General features: G+C 44.0%; 1 protein-coding gene across 1 annotated transcript; it reads left to right on the top strand.

Moving 5' to 3' along the window:
• Nucleotides 1-8,157: 8,157 nt before the first annotated feature.
• Nucleotides 8,158-9,573, top strand: LOC103632406 (chlorophyllase-2). The gene is made up of 2 exons (XM_008654237.4): nt 8,158-8,511; nt 8,655-9,573. The coding sequence occupies exons 1-2, from the start codon at nt 8,233-8,235 to the stop codon at nt 9,330-9,332; spliced, it is 957 nt and encodes a 318-aa protein (XP_008652459.1). The 5' UTR covers nt 8,158-8,232; the 3' UTR covers nt 9,333-9,573.
• Nucleotides 9,574-15,573: the final 6,000 nt, after the last annotated feature.

Here is a 15,573-nt window from a genome sequence, read left to right as displayed (position 1 = left end):
CTTTATCACCTTATTTCTTTTAAGTCGAGTCAAAGTATCCAAAATCTTGATCGGGTACTCCATGTAAGTCTAATCACCCTGAACACTGAGTTCTTCCATTGGTAACTGTTCCTCAGGGACACGGAGACACTTCTTAAGTTGAGACACATGGAATACATTGTGCACATCCGATAGACTAGCAGGTAGCTCGAGTTGGTATGCCATCTCCCCAACTCGCCTAAAGATCATGAATGGTCCAATGAAGCGAGGGGACAATTTGCCCTTAACTTTAAATCTCCTCATTCCACGAAGTGGTGACACCTTGAGATACACATAATCTCCTTCCTCAAATTCCAGTGGTCTTCTTATATTATCAGCATAGCTCTTTTGCCTGGTTTGAGCTACCTTTAAATTCTCCCGAATTATACGGACTTGGTCTTCTACCTCTTGAATCAGTTCAGGCCCAAAGAACTGTCTTTCTCCAGTCTGATCCTAATATAGAGGAGTACTGCACTTCCTGCCATATAGAGCCTCAAACGGTGACATCTTCAGACTGGCCTGTTAACTAGTATATGAGAACTCAACATAAGGTAGACTCTTGTACCAACTACTACCATGCTGAAGGGCACAAGCTCTCAACATGTCCTCCAATACTTGATTAGTCCTTTCAGTTTGTCCAGCAGTCTGACGATGGTAGGCCGAACTAAAATTCAACTTCGTATCCATATTCTCATGAAAACTTTTCTAAAATCTGGAGGTAAACTGTGATCCTCTATCCAAAACGATCTTCTTCGGTACACCGTGTCGAGACACAATCCGAGCCATATATAACTCTCCCAATTAAGATCCCTTATAAGTAGTCTTGACCGGAATGAAATGAGCCACTTTGGTCAATCTATCCGCAATCACCCATATAACATCATATCCTTTCTGGGTGCGAGGCAATCTAGTAATGAAGTCCATACCAATCCCTTTCTACTTCCATTCGAGTATCTTTAATGGGTATAATAGTCCAGCTGGTCTTTGGTGTTCGGCCTTAACTCTTTGACACACATCGCACATAGCCACATGTGCAGCCACATCTCTCTACTCTCTTCAGTCCACACCACCAGTACTTCTGCTTCAAATCCTAATACATCTTGGTACTCCCAGGATGAATGGAATAATCCGAGTCATGGGCTTCCTTTAAAATAGTCTCACAAAGGCTTTCAATCTCTGGAACACATATCCGATCCTTGAACCATGTCGTGCCTTGCTCATCTTCCATGAATTCTAGACCTCAACCTTCAGTAATAGGATCCTTGATCTCTTGTATCTTAGCATCACCCATTTGTCATTTGCGGATTTCTTGCATCCAAAGTAGGTTCCACATCAATAGTAACTCCTTCAGTGTGAGCAACTATCCCCAGGTTAAGTCTCCTGAAATCCTCAACAATCTCATCGGGTAGCTGGGCAACAACAGCTGAATGAACATGCTCCTTTCGACTCATGGCATCTGCAACCAAATTTGCCTTGCCCGGGTGATAGTGAATCTCCAAATCATAATCCTTACTAAGCTCCAACCAACGGCGTTGCCTAAGGTTGAGATCCTTCTGAGTGAATATATACTACAAACTCTTATGATCCGTGTACACTTGGCACTTGGTTCCCGTGATATAATGTCCCTAAATCTTAAGCGCATGCACAACGACTGCCGATTCTAAGTCATGAGTGGGGTAGTTCAACTCAGTTTCCACAACTGACGAGACGCGTAGGCAATCAGATGTCCTTCTTGCATGAGCACACATCCCAAACCTTGGCCACATGCATCACAATAAATATCAAATCCCTTCTGTAGATCTGGCATAACCAACACTGGTGGCGACATCAATCTTGTCTTTAATTGATCAAGGCTATCTTGGCACTTCTCATCCCACTTAAACTCTCTTCCCTTCTCTAGAAGCGAGGTCATAGGATTACCAATCTTAGAAAATCCTTCAATAAATTTCCAATAGTATCCTGCTAGTCCCAAGAAACTCCGAATCTCCGAAATTGTAGTGGGTACTCTCCACTCCATAATCTCCTTGACCTTAGCAGGATCCACTGATATCCTTCCATGATATGTTCAAGGAATGGCATCTCGTCAATCCAGAACTCGCATTTTCTATACTTGGCGTGAAGTTGATTGTCTCGTAGCTTCTGTAGCACCAATCTCAGATGTTTCTCATGATCACTAACACTCTTGGAACAAATAAGAATATCATCGATGAATACTACGACGAATCTGTCCAAATACTCCATAAACACCTTATTCTTCATATCCATAAAGTAGCTGGTGCATTAGTTAGTCCAAATGACATAACGATGAACTCATATAAACCATATCGGGTTGACAAAGTCGTCTTGGAATTATCCGATGGCCTAATCTTCACTTGGTGAAAACCCGTTCGGACATCAGTCTTCGAGAATACCCTTGCACCTCTCATCTAATCAAATAAATCTTCAATGTGGGGTAATGGATACTTGTTCTTCACAGTGACATCATTAAGGGTCCTATAATCCACGCACATCCCTTGCGATCCATCTTTCTTCTGTACAAATAGAACAGGCGCTCCACAAGGTGAAGAATTCGGACGAATATACCCAGCCTCTTGTAATTCCATTAATTGCTTCTTAAGTTCCTTTAACTCTTTTACAGACATCTCGTATGGCCGTTTGGAAGTAAGAGTAGTCCCAGGTAAGAGATCTATGACAAACTCAACTTCCCTATCTGGTGGCATCCCTGGTAACTCTTCTAGGAAGATATCCGAAAAATCTCTAACCACACGGATGTTGACACCAACAAACTTCCCATCTACTAAGAATGTCGTGAGTCTGGTGGCGGTAGTTACTGCAATTCCAACTTCAAATCTTTCTCCTTTGGAACTGGTTAGTTCTATGGTTCCCTTAGCACAGTGTATAAACTTTCTTTGCCTTTCTTAACCACGACATACCAAGGATCAAGTCTATACTGTTCTCTTCTAACAGTATAGGGGTAGCCCATCTGGGTTAGAAACACAGGGTAGAAAAGGAAGAATTGTAGACAAGGCGAGTAATTACGAGGAATGTTACTGCGGGGGATTTATTAGCTAAGTAGATTAGTGTGTCACCTACTAACGCTAATACATTACCTTATGGTGGTACATGCTAAGATGTTCGTCTATACTATTTCAATCAATCAAAGAAGCAAATCAGACATTTATCATCAGAACAATCAACCAATATTTTAAAATAAAGAAAATAGTTTTGATTTTTTTGTCTTAGGTTCCCTATCTCTTAAGGAGATCATAGCTGTAGGATTCCAAGGTGTGAAATCCATCTTGTCTTAGAGTGAAACAGATAAGAGTAATTAGAGTATGACAGCAAAAGGTGAGACAAGATCAAGATAAGATGAGTATAGAAAGAATCAGAATAAGATAAGTAGGTAAGGGTTTTGTCTATTTCTATCTAGGTTTCGTCCGACATTCAACATTTCCTCTGATACCACTTCTGTAACACCCCAGGCTTTAAGGAACAAAGCTGGGTGCATCTCATACATGCGCCAAAGAAGACAACACATATAATAACAGAGTGTATAGAGATAAATGTCACAATTTAATCAGAATATTTATTACATAGCGGAAGTCTTACAAAATAAAAGGTAAATATAAAATGAACTAAGGATCGTCCTTGGCGCAAGTCAACTGGGAGACGCCACCTAGATCGAATCGAACTCCTCGATACATGACTCCTCTTGAACCACCTGTTCTTCTCCTGTGGGGGGTCTGAGACAGCAAGGGTGAGCTCACACATGTTCATCGCTCAACAAGTTGTGGGGAATAATGTGGCATGAACTCACCAAAGGTGGGAGTTCATGTGATGTGTAAGGCTGATCAACAATAGAGGTTAAAGCTGAGCATTGCTTTTAATAAGTTGGTCAAAATTTTATTAGCAATTACTAGATGCAAGTAAATACCAAACCATAATAAATAATAATAGAACAAAATTAATTAACAAATCCCATGCAATGCAAATGACAAATTGAGTTTAGGTTCCATATTTAATCATTAGAGAGTCCTAAGCTGCTCATGACCGTGAGCTCGGCTAGTATACTAGTTTTACACTCTACAGAGGTTGTACCCTGTACCCACAAGTCGTGTATCCCATGTCGCCAAGGTTAGCTAGACCCTTAGACACTACCGAGGTGAATGGCTAGGGATCCACTACGAGGCCTTTACAAAGTTCCACTAGCTTCCGAAAACCCGCTACAGTTTATGGGAAGAGCACTTGCAAGAATCCCCCATCTGACCGCCATCGCAGCAAAATCAACCCAAGAACCTCCTTGCATGCAATCCCCTACTGCCCTTGCCCCTTTCGGGTAAGGTAGTCTTCCACTAGCTTTCCTAATTAGTTAGCCAAGGGCGTCCCATTAAACCCTTGTGGTGGCACGTGTTTCTCAAGTTAAGCTCCATGTTCCAATTAACATTAATGATCTTGACATGAACATAAATAGAATAACAAAATAACTGGAACATGGATATAACAAAATATTATCCCAAAACCATGTAAAGCAATAGCAAAACTACCCAAGTGATTCATGGATAACAAGGTAAAAAGGATGAACAGACTAGGGTGACCTATTAGGTCCCATCAAAATTAAACCTATGCATGAATAAATGACATTAAAGAATATTATTGGGTAAATGAAGGTGATCAAGGGCACAACTTGCCTTCAATGAGCTCCTGCTCAGCTACTTCTATCTGCTGGTCACCAGGATCCTCGGTCACAGGTTATTCTACTCGCCACAATACAAACATACATAGTATATAGAGAAAAATAACATCACACCAAACATGTAAACAAAATACATAATAAAAATCTACACATTAAATTAAAATCCTAGGAACAGGAATCATAATTTTTGGAGTTATAGATTTTAATGTATGAATTTTCAAAGGTTTTATGTGCTTAAAACCGGATTAAATGGGAAATTATTTTTCTTCCTGTTGTCATGTACAACCAGAGACTCTAAGTGATATAGAATAATATTACAAAATTTTAGAAACTGGAATGGAGTGATTTGGACTACAAATGAATTTTCTATGAATTTTACAAGTTCTAGCACTAATTTATATATTAAAAATCCATTTATAATTTACATTCTCGGGTTAAATACCATTATGGACTGGGCCTCCATTCCCAGAGAAGACATGGGTTATTCTACAAATATCCTCAAGACTCAGAGCGTTGTTACTCTGGATGGTGGGTTTATTATGTGAAAACAGAGGGTCTCTTATGAGAATTTGTCCCGCGAAGGGGTATTGATCAATCTCGGCCCTCAGATTAGAATCCTACGGCTAAAATTAAATTAAGCCGAGCTCGAACCGGTAAGTAAATCCACACGCTGACCCAGAGATCAACGGTGGAGATTCTACGCACCCTAGATCTATCTTATACCGTCCGATCAAAATCAACGGCGCAGACCGAATGCGGCGAAGGGTTACGCGCCATTCTAATCTGAATCGTCCAGAGGTAAGATCAACGGTCCTGGCGCCTTCGTCCTCCTTCGTGCCCAGGTAGCGGCGGCGCCCCCACCGCACGGCACAGCTCGCCGGCGAGACACCAATCGGCCACCCCAGAGCACCGAATTCAAATTGGTCGGAGCTATAGCGGAGTAGGAAGGAGAAGGTAATAGGCGGATCATTGCCTTAGATCGAGTAGTGGTGAGCACTGGCCACGACGAGGGGCGGATGCGCGTCGGCGCTAGATCTCCGGCGAGGAATTAAAGACGTCCCGAGGGACATCCCATTATGGCGCGGCCACGAAAACGTTCCCCGCACCATGGCGAAACTCCCTGCCCCGTCCAAGGAACCCGACGCGGGCGCCAATGCGGATTCACCGTGGCGGCACACACACCTCCACCGAGCTTCCTCTCACGACGACGACCAGCGATTCGGTGGCGTGGTTGGCTCGTTCCAAAGGTATGGGGGAGGAATACGAGTCCTAGGCTTTTAAGCCCCGCAGTAACCACGATCGCGTCGATCGCGCGGACGGTGCTAAAATCGGATCTCCGCGGCTGCTGTTCCGAGCTTCACGGGTAGACGAAGACGATCTGGCGCGCTGGGCCCATCTACTAGTGAAACAGACGTAAGGTGCGCGCGCGAGTCACTGACGGGAGAGGCCCACTTGTTGGCGCCCGGTTACTAAGTGGCTGCTCGTGCGCGGAGAGATTGACGGTCGGGGCCCGTGCATCAGTAGGCGGGGCATGTGTGCGGAAGGCGGTTGGGCCTGCGCGCTGGAAAGACCTAGTGGGCCGAATGGCGTGTAGTTGGCCCAACTGCGACAGCTTTCTCTTTTCTTTTAATTTTTATTTTCTGTTCTTATTATTCATAAATATTTTGAATTCAAATTTAAATTTAAATCTGCTTATGAGCTCCACCTTTGAGTCAGGTGTCACATTAAAACTCTAGTATAGAAATAATATTTTATTTATTTATTTTATATTATTTTGACTCTCATAAAATTTTCTTTCTTTCCTTTTCTAGGGTTTCTTTTAGATTGTCCAATTCTACTTTTGTCATAAAATGCATACAGAATAAAATCCAGCATGATGTACAATTTAATAGTTTATCTTTTCATTAATTATTTGTTTTTGAATATGGTGTTCAGATGTGATGATGCATAAAGGTCAAACTCACATAAGGAGAAATCGTTTCTCTATTTATATTATTTCTAACAAATTTTAAATTGGGTATTACAATGGTCTAGGTGGCCAGGGCCTGAATCCACCCCTAATCATGTGTACATTGATTTAGGCATTTCATATATGTTTTTTACCATCTTGATGCAATTGTGTAGTCCATTCTATATTTTGACAACCGCATAAAATGAACAATTTTAGTTGTCAACAGAATAACTATATTTTCCATGCGACACAATGTTGGCACCGATCTGGGCGTCAATCACTGCGTTGAGAATTGGCGGCGGTGCTCTCTGCGGAGGCGTGGACGGTCCGTAGCTAGGGGGCGAACGGTCCGCGACCTGGTGTAGGCCTCGGGTTCCTGCCTGACGGGCTGGACGGTCCGTGTGTATGCAGGGGCGGCAGAGTTTGCCGGCAGCGCCTAGATCTCGCTCCTGGGAGGGATCCCGTCGGGAAGAAGGTCCTAGGCCTTATCTAGGGACCGACATGCCGCCTTATACCACTCTAATCGACTTAGAGCCGAAGAGAGGTGAAGAATTGAGGTAGACAAGGGCTAAACTAGAACTACTCCTAATGTACAAGATAAAACGAGAGATATATTGATTATTGATTCGATTGATGATTAATCGGTCGTAGTCCTCCATATATTTATAGAGGGAATGCATGTACCCGTTACAATCCGTATCCCGAGCTAAATCCGCGGTATTAGCTAACAAATTCCGTAAAAAACTCGGAACCCTAACTGATTTTACACGCACGTGGACCATTCACACCACCGGTGCGGACCGTCCGAACCGCTGACCATCCGGCCGAGGGTCAGACCGTCCGGTCGTCCTTTTTTAGCGCTCAACACACACTATGCATATATATAATCATATCGACTATGCATGGTGCGCCTTCCAGATTTTCGCTACTGGAGTTTAGCCAACGCAAATCTTGGTTCGGTCACCAGCATAGGAATAGTTATATTTTCAGAGGGGTATAGCTGCCCAAGAAGCACTAGTTTTGATCTTGCTGCCACCTCTCTACTGATGACTATCATGATATTATTTGGGGGTGATGGTTTAAGAGAAATGGCGAGGATATATAATGAGTAAAGACAGTGATGTTAGTCGTTTTGAATAGTTCCGAAGAAAATGACAGCAGACGAACCCTGACCAATATTGCGACCGTTGAACTGGAGGATGTATCGTTGCATCGTACATGCAGTCATGACAAAAACGTGCCCTACTTTGTTGCCCTTGCCCAAACGTGTTCTTGAGTCTTGACACTTGTCATTCAGGAATTTCTAGGCAATTTGCAAGGCGGTCCAAGGAAGAAGCTAGCGCCAACAATTCGCAGAGCAGAGCAGAGCAGAGCTACTCAAAGTCACTTTGCCCACCTCTCCTCGTAGGATCGCACGCCCGCCGCAGGCCGGCCTGCCGACTCTATAAATTTGCCGCCTAGCTTCATCTTCTATTCTCATCAGCAACCAAGCAACACAAAGCCCTGCGTCATTACCAGCAACACCGAGAGCGAGAGCGAGAGCGAGAGAGAGAGAGAGAGAGATAGAAAGATGGCAGCACCGGTGCAGACGACAGCCACGACGCCTCAGGTCCCTGCTGCTGCGGTAGTCACGTCGGTGTTCCAGCCAGGGAAGCTTGCGGTCGAGGTGATCACAGTGGATCACGATGCACAGCCAACACCGCCGATCCCGATCCTGATCGCTGCTCCCAAGGATGCCGGAACCTACCCCGTCGCCATGCTACTGCACGGCTTCTTCCTCCAGAACCGCTACTACGAGCAGCTCCTCAAGCATGTTGCCTCTTTTGGCTTCATCATGGTCGCACCACAGGTTGGCTACTTGGCTGTGGATACTATATAGTATATATATGCTACGCCTCCAGTCCTAATGCATTTTACTCCAGCTAGCTGCAAGGCTTAGCTTTTGTTGACCGTATGTATGATCTGACACTTCCTACTCCTATATGTTTGCAGTTCCACACCAGCCTCATATCCAATAGCGACAACGACGACATCGCGGCGGCAGCCAAGGCGACGGACTGGCTCCCCGAGGGCCTGCCATCCGTCCTCCCGACAGGCGTCGAGGCCGACCTTTCCAAGCTTGTCTTGGCGGGCCACAGCCGAGGTGGCCACATGGCCTTCTCCCTGGCCCTGGGGTACGCCAAGATCAGCAGCAGCCTGAGCTTCTCCGCGCTCATCGGGCTCGACCCCGTCGCCGGCACGGGCAAGAACTCGCAACTCCCGCCGGCGATCCTCACCTACGCGCCCTCGTCTTTCGACATCGCCATGCCGGTGCTGGTCATCGGGACCGGGCTGGGCGACGAGAGGGAGAACGTGCTGTTCCCGCCCTGCGCCCCCGTGGATGTGAACCACACCGAGTTCTATCGCGAGTGCAGGGCTCCGTGCTACCACCTGGTGACCAAAAACTATGGCCACCTCGACATGTTGGACGACGACGCTCCCAAGCTTGTCACCTGCCTCTGCAAGGAAGGGAACAGCTGCAAGGACGTGATGAGGAGGACCGTCGCCGGTATCATGGTGGCCTTCTTGAAGGCCGTCATGGGCGAGGAGGATGGTGATCTCAAGGCCATACTCACAGACCCTGGGCTCGCACCAACCACTCTGGACCCTGTCGAGTACCGGTTGGCATGAGCAGAAACCTAGCTATATACTCCATATAACTTCATTTCATACAAGTTATTCAATTTCTTTGTTGCCTTTTAATTTAATCTGGTTGTTTTCCTCCATGCATGTGTGTATAACTTTTTACTTCAATAGTTCAATTCATTTGTCCTTTTATTGTGTAAACACTTGTAGAAATAAAAATGATCGGGTTTAAATCTGCTTGGATTAGTTTCTTGTCTTTGAACCTTAATAAATCACATTTCTGTCACTTCTATGTTTGTAGGGAAAGGTGATACCTAAGAGGGTGAGGGGTGAATTACGCAATCCAATTTTTTTTCTAATTTGTGGCCTCTATATTTCTCTTAATTTGTCAAAACTTATCATCTTAGAAGCTATCTTATGTGTAACTATAGCTTTGACTAAGTGTTGTTGTATCTGCTGCAAAGAGGTTATACAATCTAGATTCCATATTTATCCACTAGAAGGTAAGCATATAAGCAAGATAATGCATAAATGCTAAAGCTTAAAAGCCATAGATATACAAACTTTTGTTGATGTATTAGTATTTTTAATCAGACATCGAGAAGCGCACAATCTTTCCCATAATTCTCATTGGAGTTCCAATCAAGGGAATGCCCACAAAAAGGCTAAGTTCTCTGTCACGTAACTCTCTGAATAGTTCATAGCATTCTCCACACGTAAGTGAAGGTCTGGTTGCGACCTTTCTTGGATGCTCCCGTCATCTTCACTATCAAGTTTCGAGCTAAAACATCGTTCCAGCTAAAACATCGTGAGTCTCATTCCCTATAATACATTGTAATGGTGACACCACAAATATAGTTGGTGTGGTCTCGTAGGACATACAAGCCACACTCGGTACAAATACAATGGTACGCACAAGCACCAGGGTTTGAGGGTGTCTATCCTCACTTCTAATTACTAAGAAAAACCGAGTCCAAGTGCTAATAAAGCATCCATGCTAACCATCGAGTGATCTTTAAACACCCCGGGTGTCTAGAGCTATAATAATAGAGTCTCAACTCTATAGCAAAGTTTCTAACCTCCCATATATCTCAAATATTTGGTTGGGTCGGTATGTATAGTGTTGGGGACTTGTTCTCAAATGCTATGAATTAAGAATAAGGCAACACAAAAATGTTAGGTATTAATGCCCTTCGTCCGCTGAAGCATTATCTCCCCAAAGATTTAGTGAGCTTCGGACGAAGGTCATGAGTAAAATATCACGAAGATCTCACCTTCGTGATCAGACTTGTAAAACAATGAACAATGAAAAATGAAATATAAAGTATAAAACATTTAGGGGAAAATGTACCAAAAACAAATAATATTATTCACATATTTTATTATATGAATATAAATATTAAAACATAGTATTTGGGCACATTTATACCTTCGCCTTGGCGGAAAGCAATAATTCAAGCGTAATGTGCCAGCGATTACCGGATTCCGTGAACAGTGCCGGGGTACTGTTCACCTATTTATAGGCACAGGGTGCAACCTGCGTAAAATTGCATTTATGTCCTTTACAATCGACTACAATAATGACACAAAACATCATGGGTCTTTAAGTCAATCCGTCTTTAAGTCGGTTCGACCCTTCATCTTGAGATCTGTCATTGTGCCGAAGCTCTATAGCTAATAGCTTCGGCGCTTGCTCCTGAGAAGATCTTCTGAAGGTGTTCTCTTTCTTTAGGATCTTCGGCTACGAAGCATACCCCCAACAGTAGCCCCTTCATGGTGCTAGATCGTTTTTTGTAACGAGCTTGATCCGTGAAAAAGTCTTCTAGGCTTCGGGATGCCGAAGATCCAAAAAACACCTTCCCTGAGCTCGTTCGCGAGAAACGATTAAAATAATCGTGCGCGCGCGGTGGCCCCATCTTGCAGCAATTACGCGCGCCCCAGCGATTCACCTTCTCGGACCCTGTGGCCCACCGTTCAGCGAGTGCGGGTGAATGTTTGTTCGGTGCGGGAGACCTTGACGATTCACCTTCCCACCTGCGGCACTATATAAACAGATGGGTAGGTGTGAAGTTACCACAACAGTCATTGCTATTGCACTGTTTTGCTGCCAAAATTTTAGTCATAGCCGAAGCTTAATTATCGTGCTCAGACGAAACTTCGCTTTTGATTCTGCTTCGTCACAAGAGAAGAGCTTCGGGAAAATCAGAAAATTCAACAACAAAAATTTCAAGAAAGTCATAATCAAATGGCCAGAGTTCGCTCCACTGCTAGGGTTGATCGTGAGGGAGATGAGACCGAAGCTACTGAGACTATTCTGATTTTCGAAGCAATGAAGCGGTCTGGGCTGGTAACATCGGAGGATGTCCCTGCCGCTGAAGCAGAGCAAGCTGATGTTGAGGAGACCGATTCTGAAGATGATTATAGTAGCGCGGTGCCGAGCAAACCTAGCCATCTGGATTTTGGAAAATCCACAGTCTCCGAAGGTGACCTACCTAAGATGTTAAAATTGGGCTATTTTAATGAAGAAAAGAAAGAGCTGGTTCGCTTTGGTGGTGAGGAAGCTACTCCGAAGCCAGGAAAAGATGAAATAGTAGTTTTTAAGAGTTTCTTCAAAGCTGGTTTGAGATTCCCTTTGAATAAGATGATTGCTGATGTGCTAAAGAAGTTTGGGATCTACTTTCATCAGCTAACTCCTAACGCTATCGTTAGGCTTAGCGTTTACATTTGGGCTCTCCGAAGCCAAGGGGTGGAACCATTTGCCGAAGGTTTCTACCGAGTGCATGAGCTGCATTACCAAACCAAGGCCAGAAGAGATGGGTTGCATGAAAACTTCGGCTGCTACAATTTTGCCTACCGGAAGACTACAAAATTTCCCGTGATCAGTTACCGAAGCAAGTGGCCGGCTGACTGGAAATCGGAATGGTTCTACGTAAAAGTTGACGATGATAAGGAGAAGCTAGGCCAGAGTCCGTTAGAGCAGATCTTCGGAGAGACCAGACCCCCGTGTAATATGACAACAGAGGGTCCAACCCAAATTGCACTGGCTGAATTCAGGATTATCGCAGAGCACATCGACACTAGGGACTTAGTGCAGGAATTTTTGTCTTTCAAAGTGTTTCCAACTATGAAAGAGTGGGCCATGCCGAAGCTTGAAGGTAAAAAGAAGGAAGGAGAACTTGTCCGGCTGCCCTACCACTACAAATTCAAGAGACATTTCAAAGTACCCTGCCAAGAATGGCTGGATACAATCGAAGTAATGTGCAACGAAATCCTTGGAAATTATTCTAAAAAAGAAGATCAATTGATGACTGCAGCCTTCAGCACCCGTCCAAAACGAAGGCTAAACCGAGTGATGGATGCTATAGGTTTTGAATATCCTGACTACGAGCGGTTGGACAAGGGTGTTGAAGGCCAAAAAAGAAAAAGAGTAGCTAGTGCTCTGAATAAGGACAATGAAGATCAATCAAAGAAGAAAAAACAAGAGTCTGAGGCGAAAACAGTTGCTTCGAAGAAAAGAAAGGCTTTGACTCCGAAGCAAAAATCAATTGATGAAAAAGAAAGGACTTCTGCGACATCCTCTGCTACTGAAATAGAAGAAATCTTAAAGGTAATGACTGAAACTTTGCCTGTCAAACTAAGTCCACTGGGGCTACATCTGACGAAGCTTTTTCAGAAGGAAAAGGAGCCCACAAAAACGAAGGCACCTACGTCAAAGAGGCAAAGAATCGTTACTGTGACAGAAGTTATTGAAGCAACACTACCAGGAGCTTCAGCTCCGAAGGTGCCAGCTATTGAAAGCATGACAGCTACTGAAGCTGTACCTTCAGAGGCTGCCACAGAAGAGGCCAGAGCCGAAGATGCCAAATCCGAAGATATTAATTTAGAGAGCATAGCTGCTGATATAGACAAAATGCTACTAAACATGGCCGTAGAAGAAGCTGCCACAGCCACCGAAGAGACTACGGCCGCAAAACCCGAGAAGGAAGAGATGACCGAAGATACTTCGGAAGATGAAACTTTTGACTTTCAAAACTTAGTTGGCCAAGAGCTGACAAAAGCTGAAAAAGAGGAATTAAAAGAATATGCTATATCTTGCGGGTATCGGTCGGGAGCTTTTCTCTTCGGTGGCATTGATGACGAAAGATTAGGCTGCATACGAGATCAGACTGGTGCGAAGGTTATCGGTACTCTATCAAAAAGTATCGGTTTCCCGAAGCTCGAAGCAGATATCAGCCGCTACCGACGACAACATATTGTCGGCAGTTTGTTTTATTCCAATTTTAAGGTAAACAACTTTTGTCTAACCTTTATTATTTGTAATATTAAAAATGTTTTCTAACGAAGGTTATCTGTCCGCAGAGTATGCTTTTGAGCAAGGCTTTAATAATGCAACAGGACTTAGAGTATAAAAAGCACGAAGTTATAATTGAGAACTTGGAGAACAAGATGAAGGAGCAATCAGTTGCCATCGAAAAGAAAAACTTCGAGCTTCAAACAGCCGAAGGCTTATTAGCGGATGCTGAAGCCAAAATAACAGAATTAAATTCAAAGCTTCTTTCTCAATTAGAAAATTTCGAACAAGAAAAGCTGAAGCTTGATGCAAAACTTGAGGCCGAAGTCCAAAAAAGTTCGGAGCTGAATGAATCTTTGACACGCCTTCAGAATAAATGCCTGGAGTTCAGCAATCGATGCGTTCAACAGCTGAAGCAGGTGTTCTATTTTGTTGGAGCCAGCAGCGAGAAGTTCATTCCTAATGTAGCTGAGGTGCCCGATCTTTCGGCGAGAGGAGATAATTCCGATTTGGCAGAAGATGACCCTTGCGATCCGACTACGACGAGCAAGCCCGAGGCGCCAATGCAATCGCTAAACCAACTCCATGTGGTTACCGACCTTGCTGATGCAAGATCGGCCTGATCACGAAGATCGTTTCCTGTGCGCAATCGAAGAACGAACAAGAAAAAGATGCGAGCAATCTAATCTATTACTCGAGGGTGGAGTTCTGAATACACGAAGACAGCGCAGATTTGCACGTGTTCGAGAGTAGCTAAGGCTAACGTAAAACAAAACTCGAAGAACAAAGGAGGCGCAGCTCCTGTTTAAATAGAGAGGGGGCGCAGCCCCTAGGGGCGGCCAACCCTAGGTCGTCCACTATGGGCCGCAGTTGGGCTGGTCGTCTATTCTTCTGGGCCCTCATTCTTTAGTACAATGACGAAGTTAAGATCTCTGGCACGGGCCCGAGTGATTGGCCCAGCTAATGAAGGAAGTGGCGCTTGATGTTGAGGTGCTGCTGGTGTAGTCGTGCTCATAGTGATGTCCTCATCATCCTCCCCTTCTTGAAGTGAAGTCGTCCTCGACGGCAACTCCTCATCCTCGGCCATATATGGTTTCAAATCTGCAACATTAAAACTAGTGGAAACACCAAATTCTGCAGGCAGGTCAAGGATATAAGTATTATCATTAATCTTTGTTAGCACCTTAAAAGGACCAGCAGCACGAGGCATTAATTTAGAACGGCGCAAAGTAGGAAACCGATCCTTTCTCAAGTGCAACCAAACCATATCAACTGGCTCAAAAGTAACAAGTTTTCTTCATTTACTGCCAGCAACCTGATTTTTTGCATTAGTAGCAGCAATGTTCTGGTTCGTTTGTTCATGTATGGTAATCATTTGTTCAACATGTGCAGCAGCATCTACATGTGGGGCGTTCGTAGCATTAAGTGAAATCAAATCAATAGGTGCCCTAGGGATGTAACCATAAACAATCTCGAAAGGGCACATCTTTGTAGAAGAATGCGTGGCATGATTGTAAGCAAATTCAACATGAGGCAAACAATCCTCCCAACGTCTCAAATTCTTGTCTAAAACAGCCCTAAGCATGGTAGATAAAGTTCTATTTACTACCTCAGTTTGTCCATCAGTCTGAGGGTGACAAGTAGTGCTAAACAACAATTTAGTTCCCAATTTATTCCAAAGAGATCTCCAAAAATGGCTTAGAAACTTAGCATCGCGATCAGAGACTATTGTTTTTGGAATACCATGTAAACGAATAATTTCTCTAAAGAACAATTCAGCAACAATGCTAGCATCATCAGTTTTATGACAAGGTATAAAGTGAGCCATTTTAGAGAATCTATCAACAACCACAAAAATACTATCCCTCCCCTTCTTAGTTCTAGGCAAGCCCAAAACAAAGTCCATAGAAATATCAAGCCAAGGAGAAGAAGGGACAGGCAAAGGCATATACAAACCATGGTTGTTCAACCGTGACTTAGCTTTCTGACAAGTAG

Source organism: Zea mays, chromosome 7 (assembly GCF_902167145.1).
Source record: "Zea mays cultivar B73 chromosome 7, Zm-B73-REFERENCE-NAM-5.0, whole genome shotgun sequence".
Classification (NCBI taxonomy): domain Eukaryota; kingdom Viridiplantae; phylum Streptophyta; class Magnoliopsida; order Poales; family Poaceae; genus Zea; species Zea mays.
Note: the sequence above shows the minus strand (reverse complement) of the source record. Positions and strands in the feature narration are given on the sequence as shown.